Here is a 25,012-nt window from a genome sequence, read left to right as displayed (position 1 = left end):
CCTTCGAAGTGACTCCATGTACGCGTCGGGCCAGTCCCACAACGCTTGGTCATACTTGTTGTATAATATTACGTAAAAATAATCAATGAATGTAGGTACATCAGTACAGTAGCACTAGCAGTACAGTGCATTGTGGTGTCACAGAAAATGCAGACTTAAAAGGGGAAAATATCTTTTAACATGTTTGTCAGCACACATGGTGAGCCCAGGGTAGGTGCTGGGGTACTCAGAGCTCCCCCCCCCCCCCCCCTGCCCTGAATGAAGAATGTTCTGCAGTCATTAACACGTAACATTAATAAATTACACATGCCTGCAATAGACTACTGACCTCCTGTCTCTGTTAAACGTGAGTATTGGTAATAAAACGTCGGTATTAATGTAGAATTTATCATATTTACCAAAGGTCTCTGTTCCCACACTTCGGTAGGAGGTCGACTGCAAAGTAGCCAAGAGGGACCCGAGCCATCATTCCACCAGATTGTCATTCGTCGATTGGCCGAAAATGCAAATGTTAGGTTTCGTTATGGATGCGTTAAAACTGATAAGATGGCAGTGTGACTGCCTGTCAGTCTCTATCTCGCCCCTGTCTCACCGACGAGACAGCGGGTGGCCGGCGCGCCTCTTGCTTGGATGGGAAAGTAACTGCAGCTGTCTGTCGCACGAAGGCTACCCTGACGACGTTAGTCGTTAGCCCTGAATTGAACTGGAACGTTGAAGTCAATCCCACGACGTTAGCACCGTATGCATCATTAATCTTACCGTCCGGTACCAAAATATATAAACGAAGACATTATTGCCTGCGATGTGTACTACGAATTGATGTCTGTAGCACAGCCTGTAACAAGTCAAAGCTGGCCGTAGTAGGTGCTATGCAATGCAAATGTGCATGGCCGGTGGATGTTTATGCGATGTACAATAGCGGTTTTTGGTTGCGGTGACAAACCGGTGTGGTGCAGCGCAGCGGCGCGGCGGTCGCTCGCTAGGCCCAATCCATCCACCTACTAGTACGTGTCAGTCGCGTCCACTTTGTCGTTGTTGATCAGTGCAGTAGATCTATCGCAGATGTCAGACTCAATCTCAAATTTCCGCCGATGCACCTAGTCTTGTGACTAGCGGATCCTTCTTTTAAGACACCCTCAAACGGAATTGACGAACCAAAAAGGATCGCTATTCTTTTTCATAACCTTTTGCGTTCATTCAAGCACTGAAATCATTGGTGCAGCGCCGTCGCACAGTCTCAAGCATGACCTGTACACAGATCGCACGCAGATCGTTCTCTCGATACCTTTGTACGCGTACGCGAGTCGCACGCTATGTCATAGGAGTTGAAGTCGGATCGGATGGGGATCGCTTGTTCTCCCCCCCCCCCCTATACATATTTGTATAGCATATTGCATTTATACATTTTACAGAACAAATTGCATTGTTGTTTACATATTGACACATATTATAATACAGTAATATATCAGCATGAATTGACAGAACAAAGAGTACTTATACAAAAGGAAATGGGGTGACCCAACTAAAAGTATATTACTAGTATAGTTTGTAAAATTTGTGGGTCAACATGACGAGTATAGGCCTAATATATTCATAATTCTGTATAGTGTTTAAAATATAACATAAAGAGATATTATATACAGACTCCTGAAACATATTTACATAACTTGTACATGTATTTACAACTTGAATGAGAAAGAGAGAGAGAGAACGAGAGAAATAGAGGAAATAAAGTGAGAACCGAACGGGGAAAAGAGGGGGAAGAACTTCGACGTGAAAGAAAGAAAGACAGAAAGAAAGAAAGGAAAAAAAGAAAAGAAAGAAAAGAAAGAAAAGAAAGAAGAAAGAAAGAAAGAAAGAAAGAAAGAAAGAAAAAATAAACAGTGGAATTAAATGAATAGAAATTCCACATAAATAATATACCACGTAAAAATTGATATGAGATTACGTTATACTGTATATTATAAGATAAAAGTGTCCAGATATCTGGTATATAGGATTATAAAGAAAACTAATGGTAACATCGTAACATATTTGCTCAGAAGACTTAGTTTTAATTTGTATTTGAATGTTTTGAGGCTTGTGGTTTGTTGAACAGAATAGGCTAAAGAATTCCACTATTTTGGTCCAGTAAAGTTGGTTCTATATGGATGGCAGGTGGTAAGAAGAAGACTACCGAGTGCATAGTAATTGTGCACTTGTTCATTCATAACAAAAAGTGACGAAATAACCTGTGGAAATTCAGTCGAGCTGTACATAATGGATCCTAGATTCATAAGACATATTGTATCCTGTATTTTTAGAAATTCATTTTCACAGAAGATATTTTTACTGTATACGAGTGGGTATACCTCTACCTGGATCTACGGTGTGTTCCCTTCACAGTCCCCTCCCCCTCCCCCAAAATCCAATAATAATAATGAAATAAAAAAAGATGCGTAGACCCTCCTAATTACTGCACACTTAAATAATCAAGTACGTGTACAATCATGGAACATACAACCATACAAACGACAATAATGATCAGGGGCGGATCCAGGAATTCCATAAAGGGGGGGGGGTTGCAAAAAAAAAAAAATCCGGTGCCACTTCCGGGTTGAATTATCACTGTAGACATTATCACTGTCCTATCTGTGAGCATATCTCGAAATTCAGACCACACTTTTGTTTTGGGGTTTGGTTGTTGTTGTTTTTTTGCATGTTCTGGCCAGTACTCCTGCAAAGTGAACATAGGCCAACATAATTTTCTGTTACAATACATTGAAGAGGAAAACAACTTCTAGTAACACATGTACTACAAACATTCAAGTGACTTCCAATGGTCATATAGATCGCCATATCAATATGTCAACTCGAGCAGTCAGAGCAGGTCTAGGAGATAACTTCACTTAACGCATGAACATAATTATAATTGTATTATTAACAATACATTTTTGCTGCTTCAGACAACCTGATCACACTACACTCAAAGCAAGGGCGGATCCAGAAATTCTGTAAAGAGGGGTGTGCTCAAAACATTAAAGAAGGCGCACGCACCCTCCCACATTTTGTCTTTTTATTTCTTTTGTTTCAATAAAAAAAGGGGGAGGCGCCAGGTGCGGTCCTCACTGATCCGCCACTGCATAGGGATACGTTTCTGAATAGGGAGATTTATCTATCATGGGGTCGATGGGCGCCAGCTGACAAACTAAGGGGAATCCCGGAAAAGAAAGGATAAAAGCAAAAGCAAGAGAGAGAGAAAAAAAAACAAAAAAAACAAAAACAAAAACAAAACGGTCCAGACGAAATTGGAAAAGAATAAGGAAGATATATATTACTTTTTTTTATTTACATATTTTCGGAAAACATTTCTTGACCAGTCCTACAATGAATATTCAAATGAGCGAGTTGGTAATGTCATGGCCATACATTTTTCATGTATGCTATACGGTATATGAACTTTTAGGGGAAATGCTTTTACCTATCAAATACATGTAAAAACCATGTATTCCCATATCAGGGAGATTTTGTTATTACTATTTTGGGTGGTTTTAAGGCAATTTTCTAATAGTTGAAATATGAGATTTTTTGCAATTTCTGTATAAGAAAGGAACGGAAAGCTGTGAGAGCCCGACATCATCAACTTTGCTGATTTGAATATTCAGAATGACTGGTTAAAAGTGTTTTCAAGAAGAAAAAAAAAAGAGAAATTTCAGAATTTTATAACTTCCTTATTTCTCATCCGATTTTGATCATTATTCTTTGCACTGTTCGGCAGGTTGTTTTTTTTTTTCTCTCTCTATCTATCTCATGCGAATTGATGAAATTTCGGCGTGGATTTGTATTCTTTAATTGAAAATTGTGAGGCGATGGCATCGTTATTTGTTCTCTCATCCTTTCAATATTTACATCAACTTTTCAAGAACTTTTGTGAATATCAGCAAAATTTCCAATAATACAAAACGTCCCTATACGGAGTTTGATTTGATCAAATTACACTGCTGGGCTTTTAGAATCTTATACTCTGTGTTATAATGAATCATTCAGTGTATTTTGCAAATTCGCATATTATTGGTTCTCATACAAAATTAATGGATAAGTCTCTAGAAAGAGAAGTCGCACACACATCTATCGAAAAATAATAGCTCTTGTCTATTTTATCCTATAGATCCTTATCGTTTGGTGGTACAGTTTGATTTGAAGAGTTTGTTCGCAAAAACCGATAAGTCCATATTTGCCAAATGGAGATATTTGCGATTAAAGGTCAAGAAAAATAAAAAGAATAATAAGAAAATTTTTGCTTCTTTTGACCATAGCTTCAAAAATGTACCTTTTTATGTAGTGACCAATATATCATTTAAAAGGTATTATTTTGTACTTTATTACAGAGACCGTACTTCAAAATCTTCAAAAATGGACTTATCGGTTTTTGCAAACAAACTCTTCATTTATTATTTATATTGGCCTACCGTTAAGAGTCACTGGAAGATGTTTAATGATGTGTGTGCTGCTAATTTTTACAGTCTAAAATGAAATGGCAAATCTAATATCAATGTTGTCACTCCTACAACCTTTCGTAAACGACCAAATGATCCCTGAAAATTGGAAATTCAAGACAAAAAAGAATGAATCCATTATTATACCACCATTTTTTTAAAGCCTAACTGTATAAATCCGACAGTCTGAGTGATTGACAGCTGTGGGCCGAACAAAAGGGTTCGAGGAGTGACGACATTTAATGTTGATTCTCCATTGTTTAGAGTGTAGGTATACTGTTTGACATAACACGTTTCCTCTATTTTGCAACATTTCACATTTGGCCTTTCCTCATATAAATATACTCAGTCATACTGTGCATTCCAGGAATACCCAATCCTATAGCAAGTGAGGTGTCATTTTAAAGAAAATTAATCAGGCTTTCATAATATGATGCCATATTTTGTGAAGATAATGTGGGTATAAGAGACATCTTATTATGACATATCAATTTTTAATTGCAGAACTTATTTTGAGGGGTTTCATAACATTGAACCTCTTAGGTAGAACTATGGAGGTTCAAGAAAATGAAGTCACAACCGTCTTATTTCCTTTGAGATGTTTGATGCCGCCGCTCAAAAATATTTGAAGCATGTGGACATCACAACACCGCTGTCTGCTTGAAAAAAAAAAAAAAAAACATTTCAGTACTCTCTAAAAAAAATCGAGTGAAAATTTTCACTCTAAAAAGAGTGAATACAAAAAAGAGTGAATTTCGAGTGAAATTGGAGTGAATTTTGAGTGAAAATGTTTATTTTCACTCATTTTGGAGTGACGTCAGGGATCACTCCTAAATCTTCGAGTGATCCCTGACGTCACTCCAAAATGAGTGAAAATGAGCATTTTCACTCAAAATTCACTCCAATTTCACTCTAAATTCACTCTTTTTTGTATTCACTCTTATTTTTAGAGTGAAAATTTTCACTCGATTTTTTTTTAGAGAGTATACAGTACACGCAAAACAAAACAAACATGTAAGGCGTTCGCACAGACACAAACAGTTTGCATGCACAATGCAGCACAATGTGTACTTGTGTTGTGTGTGTGTCGCGCTGACAAAACCAAGAAATCTGCCTAATGATTTTAATGCATAAGTAATAGAGGATATCTGCAGTGTGACTGAAGGTAAAAATCGTACATTGTACATGTATATGCATTTTTGGCAAACTGACGAATACGCAAACTTGTGTACACGCTCTTACACAATATAAAAAAATTCTTTAATATTGCATCAATATAATGTTTTTGGTGTACTTCATCGTTCTTTATGAAATAAAAAGTATACCTTCGCCGTCCATTTTTATTTATTCACTTATTTATTTATTCATTTATTTATTTATTCATTCATTCAAAAAGAATGTAGAGGGATTTATTCTTTGAAGCCGTCCAGCCCTTGCCTCATCCAGAACATGTATACACTCACCTAGATTTTTTTTTTCTATATAGGTGATACTCAAGTCAGCCTACTATAGAAAACCGTCCATTTGTGAAGTGATATATCTAACAAAATTGTTAATGTAGCAGCACACACCTGATTCTTTATGTGATCTGGAGGGAGCGTAGTCATCGGCGAAGGTGTGGATTTAGTATGAATTTACCACACACAAAAAAATCAACCATTGACTGTATTAGTTTTGATTAAGGAAAAAGAAGACGCATCCAAAAAAACAGCTGTTTATTCCAAGAAAACAGCTTTTCACTTCTTTAAAATTTTGACGTTTTGAAGTTTTGCGAGAAATTATGTTATGATCACAAGCCACCAGTCGAGGATGCATCGCTGCGATATCAAAAGTTTCATCCACTGAATTTTATGCATTATGTACGCCTATAGTTACAGAGACAGTCAATTGGTTCTCTAACACTTCTTTAGCAGTCGGGTATATAGGATCATTTGAATTTAAATTGAATCGAATGTCTTATTGTCCACATTTGAGTACACACAGATAACAATAATTAAATTCAAAGAACAACATGATAATATGCGTGACACGTTACCCCCCCCCCCCCCCCAAAAAAAAAAAAAAAAAATCAGACAAAAATATTAGGAATTCGATCTTAATACTTAACTAGGGGAGCGATGAAAAAAGGGGAAATCTTACATCCTGTATATCTATCTTCTAGCTAGAAATAGGAAAAGCCTTGTAATTATTACGACGTAATCATGAGAGACCTAAACTTAATCCATTCATCGTTCTTATTATTTTCTCCTTGTAGTCCCCCCCCCCCCCCTATATCTATAATGATTGTATTATCAATGCAACACCCTGTATGTAATGTGGACATAGATGGCGCTGTTCATCCTGTCAGTCTCGTGGGCGGCCTGATCTTTGCCGAGTGTTGGTCTCGTGAGGACCCTTTTTGTATGGTGTTTGTTTGTTTGTTTGTTTGTTTGTTTGTTTGTTTGTTTGTTTGTTTGTTTGTTTGTTTGTTTTATTTCCGTCATAACATACATACAGATATAAAAGACAACATATAAGGTACAAGGAAAATTATACATCATGCCTCAAATGAAACATACATAGTTTTAGCAAATGAATAGTGTAACACATCGATATACAACAAGAATAAGAATGTAGGATTATAGAAAGAAAACGGCTGGATAGCCCATAATCAGCTGCACTTTTCTGGTACCGCTGGTCTTCCATGGGGACCAGTCATAAAGAGGTACTCTCTAAAAAAAATCGAGTGAAAATATTCACTCTTGATAGAGTGAATACAAAAAAGAGTGAATTTAGAGTGAAATTGGAGTGAATTTGAGTGAAAATGTTCATTTTCACTCATTTTGGAGTGACCTCAGGGATCACTCGAAGATTTTGGAGTGATCCCTGAGGTCACTCCAAAACGAGTGAAAATGAACATTTTCACTCGAAATTCACTCCAATTTTACTCTAAATTCACTCTTTTTTGTATTCACTCTTTTAAGAGTGAATATTTTCACTCGATTGTTTTTAGAGAGATATGGAAAAGAAAGAAAAAAAGAGAAGATTACATAAATACAAAAGTACAATCTCATGAAATATTAATTTATAATGCAATATCATACAAAATCTCAAGGCAAAATACGCTTTCTTGAAAAGTGTAGATATACATTTCTTGCATGTGTGTCAGAAAAAATGTATAATTTGATATATCTAAATAAAGTTGGTCTTGTGAGCCGTTTTTGCCTAGAGTCGGGGAGACGCTTTTGCGTAGTGTCGGTCACTTGAGCTTTTTCTTTTTTGTTTGCTTTGTTTTGACTTGTTTTTAGTAGTCTGTGTCCCGTTGGTCGTTGAACGTGGTCTTTGTTTATGCGTTAATAGCAGTGCCGGTCTCATGAACCTTTTTTATTCATTTTTTATTTTTTGCCTAGTGTCGAACTCATGCATGGGCTGTTGTTACAGTATGACTCGTGAGCGGTATAACTCGTGGGCTGTATGACCCATGGACCTATTCATATCGGTCTCGTGGGCCGTACGACTCGTGGGTATCGGTCTCGTAGGATGACCCCGTATAATTTTGGTTCACTGCTTGGGAAAGAATCGCCATTGTACTGAGTTTCCCCGAAACATTCCTCTGTTTTGTACATAATATGATTTACGCCTATACCACGCATCATAAGCTATTAACTCAATGAATAGGCCTTTGTATTTCGGAAAATGTTGAGTCGTATCCTAAAAGGAAGTATGATTTGGGTCAGTCGTCTGGGTCTTATACTCCACCACCCCACCCAATGTGAAGTATTATCGTTTGTTTGTTTGTTGTGCTTGTAACAGACAGAGAGATGGTGCAAATTGCACTTGCGCTACCCGCCTCTCTTTTACAATTTCGGGCTCGTAGACACTCTATCTCTCTTATTACTATTTATCGTCTTTCTCCTCGCATGTGGTAGTCTCTTACATACGGTCACACGGGTAAAAGAGAGGAGAAGTTGCATCTATAAACAAATATTTACTCTCATTCTCCCCATATCTTTTGCTGGGTGCTGTTCGTTATTCCGAAGGTTCATTATGCAGGTTTATCCGAAACACACAAATTCCCTATACCTATAGAGGTTCATTAATCCGAAAATAAAAATCGTTAATCCGAACATTAAAGTGGCGTTATTCCGAAGGTTCGCTATTCCGAAGATTAAATCCGAAAGTAGTCTAATCCGAAAATGAAATTCGGAATAACGAACCTTCGGAATAAGGAATCTTCAGACTGAAGAGCCTTCAGAATAACGAACCTTCGGAATAACGAGCTGTAACCGTACTGTTATAGGCGTGGTCAGCCGGCTCAAGATCACACGTTTCGCTGGCGGCAAGCTATAAGCGGGCTTGTTGCGTGTATGGATTTTCAAACATCGCGCAATAATTTTCTGCAGGTGGACAAGGATTTAGGCTAGTTTCGCGTGCGTCCAGCGGCCTGCTGGACGCGAAGGTAAGGCCGTGTCACACCTTTCCGGGCAAGCCTTGCGTGCGACTTGCGAAGAATAATTTTGACTACCCGGAGGTCCCCGTATGATCCGCACATAATATGCCAGTACGTACCTAGCACGTATCTCAACCGTAGTCACCAGGAGCAGCTGACCAGGAGGTGCGCACGAATTTTTTTTTTTCAACCCACAACCATGTTTAGGCACTGTCACACCTTTCCGGGCAGCGGCTACTCGGGCTTGTTGCGTCTACGTAGGGATTTTTCAGCATACGGGACCATTTCTGAGGGCGGACAAGGATTTTGGCGAGTCAGTGCATGTGTCTTACTTGCTGGACGCGTTCTACTTAAATTTTACTCGCGAATATACTGTGTGACCTTTGTACCAGTCGCGTGGCGGCTGACAACTCAGTGAAGGAATTCCTCTGAAGGAATGACAGAAATCCCACAGAATGTCATCTTGGCTGCATACGGGACATCTCCGTGCACCCCCGCGACTCACCCAGAAAAATTTTAGTCATTCTCAAAACTTGGCCGCAGTTAAATCGGACTTGCGTGCGCACCTCCCGGCAACTAAACGCGAGAAACGTGCTGGGTACTGTCAGGTGCGGACCAACTGCGGAGAGATCCGGTAGCAAATTCGTTTCCCCGAAAGTCAACCCGCAAAAACTTCCCCTGATACAGTATAACAAGGCCTTGAGCACGCTCAAAACTTGTTCCGAGTGAGTTATGGGCGTTCACTCGCAGAGGTACACGCAGAACACCAGTTATATGAGACCCTTACCAGCAGCACCTCGCAGGCAGCTTCAACGCAGGTACATCTCAGTGTCATTTTCTGTGTCTAGTAGGTAAGAAACAGGTGCGAAACTCGCAAACATTCGCCAGCGGAAAATTCTCCAGCGTGCGGAAAATCCCTCCTCGCAACAAGCCCGGTTAGCTTGCAGGGATGGTGTGACACGGCCTTCATGGACGTTACATACGGGCGCTGCCGCAGCGAAGTACCTTGTTACAACTGCGGGTTACCTGCGCATGAGTTGCCTGCGAGGTGCGGCCGTCTACGAGCCTCTCTATAATAGACTGGTGTTCTGCGTGCACCTCTGCGGGGAAACTCCGCGTTAGGTTTCGACCATGCGCTCAAGGGCATGCCACACCTTTTATTAAGATCACTTTGTTTTACTTTATTTTTGGAATAAAAGTATATCGGCCATTTCAAAATCGATTTTCCTCAAATAAGCTTTTAATTCCTTTTTATTGTATGTTCTATATTTTTCCGTTTTTTCCATAATTATATTGGATATATAATTATGATTATATTGGATGGATTTAATGCAATTTATTGGTAGTCAATTTCGGTAGATTCGTATAATTGAACGAATGATTAGAGTTATTTTCTGTGTTTCTTAGGTTAAAATGTAACTATGCTGATATAAGTTCATTTTTTTTTTGTTTTTTTTTTCTTTTCGTCCTGAAACAGCTGTTAATGCATTATGTTTGTGTGTAAATGTACTTGTATACATGTATATATTTTGCATGTAACTGGCAATTGTGGTGTGATGGACCGGGTCCACTGTATTTCTTTCCTTGTAGGGTCCTACTTACCTGCCTGTGGGCAGGTAGTATCCTATACGATTGTTTATCACATGCTTTCATTAAAGGAAATAAAGTATGATATTGTACAATGTATTTTATAAAGCGATTTCTAAGTACATGTATCTTGCAAAAAAAAAAAAAATAATAAAATTAGCTGACTCCCCACCTGAACCAAAAGGCCTACAACCGTCCCTTTTTATTATCATCCCTTTAATTTGCCTGCGGGTAAATAGGACTTGCGTGCGCAACTCCTGTATACGGGCGAGATGCGTGCCTTAGGTAGGCCTATATGCTGTCAGGTACGGGCCATCTGCGGAGACCTCTGGTAGCAAAATTGTTCTTCGCAAGTCACATGCAAGGCTTGCATGGAAAGTTGTGACAGGGTCTTTAGATCGCGAAATTCACTCCCAAAATAAACTTTAAGAGAAATTTTCTCTACTACTTATAGAACGATATAAAAATGACATCAATCCGATAAGAACCAGCAGGGCATAACATTTTTCTCGAAATTTCATATTTGTTCGGAAAACATTTCCTGACCAGTTCTTATGAATATTCAAACGAGAGAGGTGATGATGTCAAACCCTCACAATTTTTCATGTAGGCCTATATACCAATATGTTATTTTTATATTAAATTCAGAAAATTATAATTACGCCGTATACGTAACTTATAATTGAGTATATGAATATAAGAACGACCCAAGTCCAATTTTTGGCCAAATTTAGTTTGACTTGGGAAATTGTATAGCTTATGCATGGACTCATCTTGTGTGTAAATGATAAATCCTAATTACCCCCAGAAGTGCCTGAAATGAATGAGTTAAATCTTATATTAATGTAAGAATGAAGGACTTGGGTCATTCTTACATTCATATAATAGCGCCCTCTCTCATCCTTCTCCCATCTCTATAGCAGAATATCATGTATATGAATCAAAGAACGACCCAAGTCCATATGAATCAAAGAACGACCCAAGTCCACCACACAAAATGGCCGCTCCACAATTAATGTAAATGTTAATTGTCATAATAATATATGTTCTAATTTGTATATACAATGTTGCCTTCCCATCACAGTTGAATAGAACATTATTGGACAAATAAAAAAGATATGAAGTTTTTTTTTAGTTTATTCCAAATGATCTTCAATGGACTTGGGTCGTTCTTATATTCATATACTCAATTACTATATTACGCATTTCATGATTGTTTATTACGCCTTGTTTTGTTTTGTTTTGCCCCTCCATTATACCTACATAAGTAAAATACCCATGTTCTACTCTGTTTGTTTGAAATTTGGATTTTGCCAATGAAACAAAGTATACAGTAGACAAGACTTTTATACAGTGTATACATGTATCCGTTTTCAGGGGGGTGTTTCATCAACGTTTGTCGGCGCTGACAACTTAAATCACCATAGTAACAGTCAGTGACCAGAGCATCTCAGCCAATCAAAACCAAGGATTTTGCTGAAATTGGTCCACTGACAAACGTTGATGAAACACCCCCCCAGGTCTACCCAACTGAACCATTTAAGATCCTGCATTTAAAAAAAAAACACTCAGTACATGGATGTACGAGAGATGTTTTTTCACCCATTGATCTTTTATTACCAGTCCTGTCCAAAGATCCTATTATACTTCTTTTGTCGTTAGAGGGCGTTTGCTGCATTGTGACAGAGCGGGTTGAGAAGGCGCGGGTAAGCACTATCTGGGCACCCGTCCCGCTTCATCATGAATATTCATCATCTACATGTATCCGTAATACCGTGAAAATACATACTTTTTCCATTTCCCGGCAGCGTTTTTACATTTCTCGACAAAACTGAACATTTTTCCATCTCCCGGCGAGACGTTTTAACATTCCCCGTTGATGCAATTTCACGAGATTTTTACATTTCCCGGCGATACATTTTGCACGTATCCAGCGTTCTGCCATTTACTAGTACAGTATCTTACTGCCTGATGAATATTCATGATGAAGCGGGACGGGTGCCCAAATAGTGCTTACCCACTGGGTTGCCCCCACAGAACTCTTGAGTTCTGTGGTTGCCCCCACCGCGTTGGTTCAATCCGCTCTGCATTGTGATTGTGCGTAGTGCATGCTTGAAGCCATCCGTGCCTGATGAAGCCGGTGCCTCTATGCGGGGAATTACCGTCGGAATAGTGCTGGAGGCGCGCCGCGGCATATCGTGGATATAAAATACGGATCGTGCATGCGATGCATGGGCATGATTTGCGCACAGCATGATTCGAAGGCTAGGCCTATGCAAATACTGTACTTGGTAATCTTCGACTGTGCCTGGAACCTCGCCAGATACGATTTTGCATTCGTGTCATATCGCTTGAATTTACTGAAGGGCCATCGAATGAAGGTCAGTGCAAATAACATTGGCAAGCTGTATGCCTAGATTGAGCGGGCTGTTTGCACGATTGTCGCCGGATATAGAATCTGTGGATAATAGTACTGTAACGTTAGTATTTTTGGGGGGTGTCACCGAAACTGAATGGGATCGACTTTGGTATGAGCATAGGCCTACATATCAAAATCGCGTGCCGTTAACAAGCCACAACGTTTAGTGTGCCAGTGCAGTGGTGACAGTGGGACCTGGGCGAAGCAGCAATTTTTGAGGTGCCTACTGTCAACTACGTTGTGCGTTTAACAGCCAGCCGGTGCAGCCCAGTCAGCTAGCCGTGACTCCCAACCCTGAGCTCCAGTGCCTCTACAACAAAGTCCCTTCCCACTGCTCAAAGCTAAAAAAGGCTCACTTTTCATTCTCGTTTGCTGAAGACACCAGCCACGAAGCGCTCATCAAATGATGGTGAAAGACAAAATCATTCTTTATTTTCTAGACTAATTTACTTTGTTGATAATTAGATTGTCTAAGTTTGTTAGACAGATAGTCTGAGATTCCTACTCAGTTCTCAATCTCATTATCATTTTGACCTTGAATCTCAGACTTGGGTCATGAGGTCAGTGACAGTTGATGAGTTAGGTCCTACAAATGTAGCTATTTATCTCTGACTGAGTTACTGACAATGGATGGCTAACTGTTTGACACCATCACTATCACTCCCACTTAGGGCCTGGCCTACTCGTCCCAGTGCAGTGAGTGGCCGATGATAGGAGAAATTGTTCTTTTTTTTTTCTTCCTACCAAGGGTACAACTTACCGGCCTTGCCCTTGGTAATCCCGTTACATCAAATGGTAGGGCCTACAACAGACAGCCAACAGGCATGTTCTACGCTACACAGCAGAGTGAATCCATGGCCGATTCCACCAACTGCTCTGTCCATTATTAGGCATTAATTATGATAAATATTATTACAACATAACTTGTAAAAAAAGAACACTTACTATCTAGATCGGTGGTTGTAAATATTTTGGCGTTAGGCCTGATGTTTGAATGATGAGAAGCATTAATTACCATCAACAAAATCCAAGACCAAAGCAAAAAATAAATACGAAACTATTAGTATTAGTATTAAACAAATTTACCTAGCCGTAGGCCTTCTACATGGACTTTAAAGTGCCTTTCTGATCTGTAGCATAATGAAGTACTATAGTATATAGCACTACCACGCTAGTTTAGCTTTGGGTCGGGAGAAGAAAACTGTTCAGTTTAATACTGTGATCATAGTGTGATGCTCATTAGTCCGGATCATTCTCCTTCACAAGATTCAAACCCTGGTGTTTACAAATAAACATTAATGTTTTGTAAAGTGTAAGGTACAAGAAGCTTGTGGTGTAATGTGTCAAATGACCAACCAAGAACACTTCATATGATCATGGGAATTGTCTAGATATTTGTCAGAAGTAGAACCGAAAGACATTGAGCTTTCACCTTTCTTACATTGGTTGAAGGCAATCAATAATCCAAGGCTGAATGAGCTGAATTTATCCTGCGGTGAAATGCGATTAACGAGGGAATTGCCATCATCATCATCAGCAGCAGCACTGTATGAAACATTATGAGTACACTGGTCTTTATTTCACACTAAAGATCACACTGTAGACAGTGTATTTTTGTTGAGACTGTCGAAAACAGCATCATCACCAAAAAAGAGAAAAACATGTCACAGGTCTCCATTCGGAAAGTCCACCTCGTGCGGTGGCTGGTCATTATCGGCCTCGGTGCCATCATGGTCATGTGGTACTGGCAAAGAATGAAGACGCGTCAGCTGGATTACGTGAAATCTTTGCAGGAGCCGAGCGTGCGACTAGAAGGAGGAGAGTTTGTGCTCGATGGCGAGAAGATTACGATACTGTCCGGGAGTCTGCACTACTTCCGGGTCGTGCCCCAGTACTGGGAGGACAGACTGATGAAGATGAAAAGTGGTGGGCTGAATACAGTTACCACGTGAGTTCCTCTCAGCTCTGCAAAAGCAGTATCAAGTCACTAAATCCATTCAATCTCGTAGTCATTGTTGATGACTTTATATTGCACAGTGAGTGTATCTGATTATTGTGTGACTTTTGTTCTGCAGCTGTAGGACCTACATGTACTCACAGCAAGGATTCAGCTAAAACTCTACTCCAAAATTAATCATTCATGAATATTAAATCATTTTCCTCCAATCATTTGTTAGCATTTATAATTGGTGTTAAGAGCCTTTTTTAACATTTCACAGATTTATTCTCATTAAAAAATGTTTTTATTTAAATCAACAAGTCCAGATGTAATTCTTCCCTTCAGAATGTTTTTTTTTTTTTTTTTTTTTGGGTGACTCCAGTATGAAATCAAGGCACATGCAATGAATAACTCGGCCAATGTAAATCCAACAAGTGCACAGCAGCGTGTGCAATCACAGTTTGGACAGCTGACGGCTATGGAGCGAATTTCACCAATGACATGTCTCATTTACAACAAAAGTCAGAAAAAAGCTCTTCAAAGTCTTTTTTCATTTGTTTTTGTCTAGGTAATGCCTTTCCTGATTGCAGTTTGTGCAAAAGCAATAACAATATTGATTGCATGTTCTTTGATGACTGATTAATTACTAGAGCCAAAGACACTTGGTGAACTCCATTCAGTTTTCAATTTAATAGATGTACTGTATGTACTAGTGTACCATTGGAACCACTGTTGATCATTCAGAAAGTCATGCATTTGTAGAAATGAATAGTGGGAAGTCTTTTCAAGCAGTCCGTAGTATTGCCAAGTTTGTCCTCACAAAGTATTTTTAGCTTTGCTATTGAAAGGAAATTGAAGTGCTGCTAAATTATGTGGGGTTTTTGTTGTTGATGTCATTGTTGATGATGTTGATGTAACTTTGATTAAAATCTCTTATTTATTTCTTTAGGTATGTTCCCTGGAATCTCCACGAACAAGTTCGGGGTGACTTTGACTTTACTGGCATCCTCGATGTTGTGTGAGTTTCTTAGATGTTTAACTTGCCTGTCTCTGTCAGCTGCCTATAGTGGTGACTTCAAGTCTACAAACTCCCATTGATGTCTTTTGTAAATTGTGAAGAGTTCTTTTCAGTGTTTTGGTAAACTATATGATGATTTATGCTTCAGAGAAAGTTGACTTTACTGGGAGCTGTTCTTACAAGGGCAAAAATCTTTCCCTGTTCGAAGGTGCGTTTGAACTCTGTTTCCATTAAAATTCAGGAGTGCCAGTTTAAGGAGGACAGGGTGGTAAGAGTAAAATTTCCCCAGAACTTGATGGGTTTTAAGTCTTTTAAAATTGTCACAGAGGTCACTGGTCAGGAATTGTCTTCATGCAGTCCTAAGGAAATTGAAAGATTTTGAATTTAAAAATTCAAATACAAAACAAACATGGATAGGACAGGGTACATTGTACTGCTATGTAAACAGTAATGATATTGCTTTCACGGGGAATCTGGTGAAATAACATACATCCTTTATGAACCAGATATCTTAATTATAAAAAAAATGAACTCAGGATTTAGTATTCACAAAATCCATTATTTCATGGCCAAGAATCTGCATCAACAAGATACTTTAGAGGTCAAAAAGAAGGATAATTGAAGAGTGGTATTCCAGTGTTTTAGAGAAGTAATATTGAACACATGTCAAAGAGAGGTATGAAGGAATGAGAATTGAGTTTTGAGCTCACTTTAGGAGACCCATGCATGATTAAGGTGTGGTAAGGTCTAATAACCCGAGTTATTATTTCATGTGTGTGTTTGTGTCACAGTGTTTACACGTCTGTGTTTGCTGGGCACAATAGTTTTGTGAGAATGGTTGTGGGAGCTATCAACAAGATATATTGTCAGCCTATTGAGAAGAATACACCTTATGTTTGCGGGATCAAAGGGTAAATCTATCGCGACTAGTCTCAAGTCTGGATATCGTGCCATAAAATGCTCGTAAGAACACTGGTGCTATATTCTCACCCTGTGAAGGTTACTGTTGTTAAAGGTCAGTCTGCTCAAGTACAAACGTTATTGAACTGTTAAAATGAAGAACATGCAATGTCCAAATATTATTTCAATCCATTCAAATTCAATCTACACTTCAAAACATTATTTCAGTCCATGAGCAAATTATACCTTCTCTCAGAACAGTACAATTCCACACAGTTGATAAACTGGATGAAATCAATAGCAGAATGGGAAGTTTGACATCAGAATCAGGCTTCGATGTAATTAGTTGAATTTTAGAGTTTCACATACAAACAGCGTCAGTATTGAAGTTTTTATAGGCTGATGTGACTGAGAAATGTACAGTTGTACAACGTTGTACATACTTCGGCGCTACACTTCCCACACTACCAGATAGTATCCATGGCTACATAACTACAAAGTGTAGGGTTTACTAACTTTGGTGATGGACTATGAGTATGGAGAGGAGAACAATGCATGCATGCCATGTCAGTTCTGGCCAGTTTATAATACATGTAAGTACTCCCATCAGTACTTACTACTCTGCCATAAGGACAATAAGGACAAAGTGGAGTTCAAACTGCAAATACGTATACGACTTCTCTATTGATGTGTGTCTGGCTGCGAACAAATGAAAGGGACTGATTGTGTCTATAGCAATGCAAAGTGAATGCTAAACAGTGCATTTAAATGTATTCATTATAATGGTTTTGTTGGCTGTATGTATACGCACTAGACATTCTACAGCATCTACACGTGTAAGTAGCAGCAGGAAAGTGAGACCTATCTAGTAGAAGTTAAGGAAAAGGTACTCAGTACAGTACACAATTGTAGTTGTAAGGACAGACAGGGGTGAGGGGGGGGGGGGGGGATGGGGGATGGGGTTGTTGTTTTAGTCTCAGACCAAGTCTGTTGTTGCCAACAGTCCACAGCTGTGTGTCAATATAACATTGATTCAAGCGTGACAATGCTCAATGCCAGATGGCAGTATTATCATAATTCAAAGTCAATATGCCACCTGCTGTGTAACACTAAAATTTAGTTGAGCTTCGTACATGATGGGTTTGCTTCCTGTTGGTCAGGTATATTTATTGCTGGAATGCTATTTAGCAAATCATACAATGAAGATTTTGTTCTAGCTTGGTACAATGCAAACCTCCATGTATCCATGTAGAATTGTAGATTTCAAGTTAAATTACTACAGTGCAGTTCTTTTGATGTCCAATTTTTGTTACAACGTGCAATATTTCTTGTCATCCATCTATAGGTCCCAATAGGACGTTTTAGCGGTGCAGTAAAAATGCGTATTGTTTTCCACTCAAGTTTTACCATGCAATATGAGAGTGTATTGAACGAAATGCAGGGGCCAATACATTAATTTTCCATAGGCTACCATTATTACAATGGTTCAGTAATGCACCTTATTTTGTCTTGTCTGTTGCACGAGCGCTTGCTGAGTGCGTGGACGCTTGCTAAGTCTAGTGTGCAAAATCTTGTTACAATTCACACACACACAAACATCTTGATACTAGTAGTTGCTTCATACGTATTGTGTAGGTAGGGGCTACTCCCTTTTCAGGACTGAGTCAACTTCAATAAGACGAGTGCAGTTTATAAATGCTTTCTACATAATGATTATAGATGATAGTAATTATATTGGATGACATTAATTTATGGAATACCAGGGAATATTGCACTCATTAGGGCCAATATTTCCTGGTATCCCATTCATAGCCATCCAATATAATATAATTCTTTTTTTTTTCAATGTCTGATATTGTGAATAGTTCACAATGTTTAATAACAAGAATATTAGTGCAGCCAGAAATACTAGTAGCCATCTTGCCAGATATTGTGTGATTGTTTACTTGTGTTATGATAATCAAATGAAGAGCTGTCAATTTATTATTATTATTATTTATTATTATTATCATTTTTTATAATTCAGCTTGATTTGATAGTGTCAAGTACTAGTATCTGATTAATTCAATACCATCAGATACACCTGTAATGATGTATTATACATTCCTCTTATCAATAATGTTATACATGACTAGTCCTGTTATATTCCTGGCAATGAATGAATACAAGGGAATTTTGGTCCTATTTTTCTGGTTTTTCTTGAAATAAAGCCATACAGTCTTTCCTTTTCATAATCACTATCTACAAGGCAGTTAGTTGCTAAACGTTAAAGAAGACCCCTGTGTACTAAATAGTTAGGGACTTCGTATTATAGCAATGAGTTTGTGTGCTTGTAGCAAGAGCTCCTTAATAGCTAGCAAGTGTTCGTCCACTCAACAAATGTTATAAGTGCAACAGACGAGACAAAATATGATTTACATTGTATTTATTGCATAGCCACTTAGATTTAAAGCTATGCACAGTAGCCTATGGGGAATAGGTACAGCAGCCTACTTGTATTATCATATGCTATGATGCTATACTAGTGGGTAAAATGTACATGCCTTTTTAGCTCACCTGAGCCGAAGGCTCAAGTGAGCTATTGCGATCGCTGTTCATCCGGCGTCCGGTGTGCGTTGTGCGTTACAACTTTTTACATTTTCATCTTCTTCTTGAGAACCCCATAACCAATTTTCACCAAGCTTGGCAGGTAGCATCCCAAGGGGGATAGGATCTCAATTTGTTCAAATGGGCTCCGATGCCCCACCTGGGGGCCCCCAGAGGGGCCGAAACCCCCCCCCCCCCCAAAAAAAAAAAAAAAAAAAAAGAGGAATCTTAAAAAATCTTCTCTAGAACCAGAAGTGATAGAGCTAATAAAGTTAATAGTTACAATGTAGTACATTGATGACTGCAGTTTCAAGTTTGTTCATGGCAGAATCAGGGGTGCCCCCCTTGGGACCCAGGGGAGGGGGTGAGGAGGGGTCCTAGTGGGGCCCAAATTGTACATTTTCATCTTTTTCTTGAAAATGCCATTATGATGAATTTCCACCAAACTTGGCAGGTAGCATCCCTAGGGGGATAGAATCCTAATTCCATCAAATGGGCACCACACCCCACCTGGGGGCCCCCAGGGGGTCCAACAACCCACACCCTCCAGTAAGGAATCTTTATTTTCTCTAGAATCAGAAGTGATTGAGCAGTGTGATGGAATATATTATACATTACAAATGGACACTATGCCCCCAGCTCTCAAAGTTACTCCCCACCACAAGCTTCAAATGTTCTCAGATAAGAGTCCGTATGCTAGAATGCATGGAAGGTGAACTTGTGATACTCAGGTGAGCGCGAGACCCCCCGGGTCTCTTGTTAATTCAGTGCTCAAATTCTTTATAGTACCAGCACTTGTATTTGCTTATAATAGTGATAATAGTTTCTGCTGTATTGACTTCATCAGCCCCACTATACTGACATAATTTTGGAGAGAGAGGGAGAGAGGTGTAACACCTATAGCAATCTGAGATACGTGTAGCTTTGATTGGGGGGGGGGGGGGGAGGGGGTGAGATAGAAGTGATCAATCTCTTTTCCACTCCATTTTCTGGCAGTCCCAGTGTGCCTACAGTTTTTATGCCTCCGCCACGAAGTGGTGCCGGAGGCATTATGTTTTCGGGTTGTCCGTCCGTCCGTCCGTCCGTCCGTCCGTCCGTCCTTCCGTCCGTCCGTCCTTCCGTCCGTCCGTCCGTCCGTCTTTCCGTCCGTCCGTAATGAATTTTGTGGACAAGGTAACTATCAAAAGCTGTTGAGGTATCCTAATGAAACTTGGCATGTATGTGTATTAGGGGGTGAAGTTGTGCCTATCAACTTTTGGGTGCACGTGCTCAAGGTCAAAGGTCAAAAGGTCAAGGTCAAATACATAAAGTTTCACTATTTCCACCATATCTATGCGATGCCTGAAGATATTTTCTTGAAACTTAGTGCATACATGTATTACCCAATTTAGATTCTCTGGTGAAAGTTTGGGTCATGAGGTCTAAGGTCAAAGGTCAAAAGGTCGAGTAAAAGTATTAAAACTTCTTTTTTTTTCTCTGTAAATTGGAAAATTGTTCAAGGTATCTTCATGGAACATAGTATATACATGTACTGACTGGCAGTGATTATCTAGAGAATGTAGGGTTCATGGGGTAAAAGGTCAGGGGTCAAAGGTCATGTGCAACACTTCAAAATTTTACTATTTCCCTCATGTTCATGCAATGCCAGCAGGATTATTATTATTTTTTTTTTTTACACTTGGTGTATGCATGTGTAACCTAATAGAAATTCTCTGGAGAGTTTTTTTTTTTCTTTTTTTTTGCCTCAAAGGTCAAAAGGTCAAAGATCAAGTGAAAGTGCTGAACTATCATTTGTAACTTTTTCCTCCATATCTCGGAAGTGGCTCAATTTATCTTGAAACGTACTGCATATTTATGCATGTTCTACCTGAAAGTGATTATCTTATGAATTTTAGGGTGAAAGGCCAGATGAACATGGTAACAATTTACTATTCAGTACAGAAATTGCACTTTTTCTCCATACTGGTACCATGAAAATTACTCAATGCATAAATGTATGAATGGGTCAAAGTCAAGTTAAAGTCCTTAAATCCCCAAATACATGCTCTCCTATTCATCCAATTAAACCAAGGTCAAGGAAGGTGAACATTCAACACATTTGTGACAAACTTGTCATTTCAATATTTTGCCAGTTTTGTGAAAATGTAATCACACATTGTCCACATGTACTATCTAGACCTATTAGGAGAATCATGCATTATGGCGGAGGCATACCAGTCGCCATAGTGACATTTCTAGTTTCTATTTGTAATTTTCTTACACTCACTGTACAAACCACGTAGCCAAGGCATTGCAAATCAAGATATTTTTGTGGCATGAAATTTTCGTGAATTGCCACTGGCATTCAATGCACATACCTGTAGTGTATAATGTGGAAGAACTTTTGCATGCATTTTAATTTGTGAATCTAGGCTGTCACAACATTCGCAAAATCAAAATGCATGCAGACATTTCTGGTTTTTACAGTACGCTGCCAGAATAGGAAGAGGACACATTGCTTTGAAGGCTGACTACCGGTATTACAGCTCTGTTTATTCTGCATTATATTTCTACAAATGATGAGATATCGACCGATGAAATAAAAGGAGACATGATTATGCATGATACTGACAATGAACATCATAAAATTCATGGAAGCTTGTATTTGGAATCAGATGAAAAATAAAAAAGAACTTTTAAAATCAGAAGTTGTTACTTTTGGACCTTTATTGAAATCCAATTCAGAAGTACATCTTCCAAATTGGACATTCTTTTAAATGATACTTCTATCTTGTGAGAAATGCCTTGTCTCTAGAAGCACTTTTGTTTATGGTAGTGTTTCATTTACTTTTTGATTTAACAAGCATTTTGTCGATTGTTTGCTCCATAATTTTGAGAGCTGCTTCAAATAATGAGCAGTGAAGTGCCAAAATTTGACAGTGAATACTCTTTTCATTTTATAGTGTAAAGAATTGATGAGTTCTGACCCTGTCATATTTAATCATAATCTGCGTTGAAGGGTGTTAGAACAGACTTGCACATAGCTTTCAGAAAATTAAGGCATACATGGTAAGGGTCTGTGTGTAAACTGTTTCATGGTTTGGTTTGATTTATCTTCATTACTCTTGGTCTACCAAAAAATGTGTATTTTGTTGTTGTTTATTATTCTGTGATGTACAATTACAACTGTATTGCATGGACCTTTCAGATTTATTTGCAGGGAAAGTTTGATTAAAGCTTTTGGATGGAAGTCAAGACAGCTGCTACAGAGGTCAAACATATTTGTATTGGAGCCAGCCTTGCTGTGAGCTTTGAGCTTTAAATCTACACACACTTTGTATTTGCATGCAAATGCACATTGCCCCCCCCAACCACCAGCACAACCTAGGGAAGAACACGTGGCAAAATTGTGATCTCTGAAATATTTCAGGTCGTGCTGGTAACGTGGAGAATTCAGTAATGTCCATAAAAAGTGGCTTCTTGTGTTGCTGCAGTGGTACAGTGAGATTAGATGCACACTATTTAGTCACATCATACACCCGAAACGGACACAGCTCTCGCAGATAAAGAGGCCTAGTTAACTCTTGCCATTTACACACACACACACACACACACACACACACACACACACACACACACACACACACACACACACACACATTATACAAAGTTCTCTATGCATGACACCAAACCCTTTCATATTTCAGTCTGATATTGATTTTAATCTGATGTTTGTCTTTTTGGCATAGTCATTGCTTTCTGTGAGGAGAAAGAATGAAAGGAAAATAGATTGTAATCTGCTCCTGTGTGCCCCAAGGAATCTCTTGTATTTCGAGTGAATAATGAAGTGCATATTTTGGGTAAAATCTGCAAACAAAGTTACATTATGGATACACTGTAGTTGGGAAATTAGTTGATATTAACAGCTCTGCAATTTTCACATATTAAGTGAAAGGACATAATGTATTTGCCTCTGTGTATGCATACGTGTGTACTGTATGAGCTGAAATTTTGGCGTACAGATATTTTTGCGAATTGCTACTTGGAGGACATTTTTGCGTGTTGTTAATTTCGCAAAATTTTGCGAGGGTCCAAGTACCAACTAAACTTACTTACAATTTGTATGTACGCGCGTTGTTATTTTCGCGTGTTATTATTTTCGCGGTTCAAAGGTGATTCGCAAAATTCGCGAAAACAAAACCACCGCGAAAATTTCAGCTCGTACAGTATGTGTGCGGTTGTGTTTGGTTCTACGTGGTTTGTATGCAGACCACTGTTGCAGGAGGTAGAATAATCAACTATAGCTCTACAACTCTATAAGTTTTAGCAAATATCACAATCACCACTCAGTGTTGCCTTTCTCCTGTCTTGAGTATAGCCATCTTGAAGAATATCAAGACCTTGAAATTTGCATAAAAAATTAAGTTATATGGTTCCAACAGTATTTTTTTTTTAAAACTGATCTCTCACTGATCAAAAGTACTTTAATTATTATTATTATTTTTTTTTTGTGAGAGAAAATATTGATATATGCAGATCCATGTACATGTAGTATCTCCCAACCATTTCAATGTACATCATATATATTCATTGTGTAAATTTGCTAGTAAAAGAATGGCTTGAAGTTCTGACATGGACTTAGCCCATATTTGTTTGTTTATTTGTTTGCTTGTTTTTTTTTAATGAATGGAGTTTTGCTGCTGTGCAGAACTGCACTTGGCTATAAGTGCAAATCTTGGTTTTCCAATCCATACATTGCATCCAGGTATAGTGTCAAAATGTGTTGTGAGATTTAGTTATCAAAATACAGAAGGAAATGAATGCCAACACCTTGTCTCGTTCCTGCAAGGATTTATTGTCAAACATAACAGGCTTAATTGTAGTCTCTCTTTAATACGTCCGTATACTGTAAAACGAGAAATTTTCGCGTGCATTTTAAATTCGCGAAATTAAAATGCACGCGAAAGTTTTTGTCTACACTACATGCATTGAACGCCAGTGGCAATTCGCGAAAATTTCATGCCGCGAAAAAGGCCGTCAGCTCCAATTCGCGAAAATTTCATGCCGCGAATATTTCATGTTTTACAGTAACACGCAATATGTTTTCAATGCCCTTTTCAGCTCAAACAGTCTGTCCATATAATGCAGTTTGTATGATGGTAGTAACTCGCTTCCTCCTCTATAATCATAACTTTGTATAAAACATTGGCAACCCCCACCCTGAATGGCATCCTAGAATTCAGCATACAGGAGAAAAACTGATGAATGCCAAGTATGCAGTGATATCATAGCAACATTATTGGCAACAATAGAACAAAATAACCTTCAAAGTAGGCATTGATAAATTGTGCTTAAAAGTACAAGATAGATGTGGGAGTTGAAGGATTATTTTTAGCATGTCAAAGATATAGACTTTGACATCTCAGTATGTAAGTTTTGGGCTGGAAGTGATAGTCCAATATGTACATGTCATGCAATTTGTGGTGCCCTTATTTGAACATGAAAAGAACTGAAGTTACAGCTGTACTAAGATTGTATGTGAGGATTTCTCAAAACTTTTTTTTTTCATTTCCCCCAAAGAAATAAAGGGGATGGCTCGTAACTGATCAGTGGGAATCAGTGGAAATGCGGGGGGATGATTGTTCCAATTCTTGTGGGATTCATTTAGGAGTACATTATA

At 38.7% G+C, this 25,012-nt stretch overlaps 1 protein-coding gene across 1 annotated transcript in view; it reads left to right on the top strand.

The window, feature by feature from the left end:
• Positions 1–12,803: 12,803 nt before the first annotated feature.
• Positions 12,804–25,012, top strand: part of LOC139714634 (beta-galactosidase-1-like protein 2) — a 34,039-nt gene continuing 21,830 nt past the window's right edge. The window contains exons 1-3 of the mRNA XM_071626314.1: positions 12,804–13,319; positions 14,363–14,858; positions 15,799–15,867. Of these exons, the coding sequence (XP_071482415.1) occupies positions 14,572–14,858; positions 15,799–15,867 (356 nt within the window). The 5' untranslated portion in view covers positions 12,804–13,319; positions 14,363–14,571. The remainder of the gene's footprint in view (positions 13,320–14,362; positions 14,859–15,798; positions 15,868–25,012) is intronic.

Source organism: Diadema antillarum, unplaced genomic scaffold (assembly GCF_040938485.1).
Source record: "Diadema antillarum isolate AM-2024a unplaced genomic scaffold, OU_Dant_1.0 seq00002354_RagTag, whole genome shotgun sequence".
Lineage (NCBI taxonomy): Eukaryota > Metazoa > Echinodermata > Echinoidea > Diadematoida > Diadematidae > Diadema > Diadema antillarum.
Note: the sequence above shows the minus strand (reverse complement) of the source record. Positions and strands in the feature narration are given on the sequence as shown.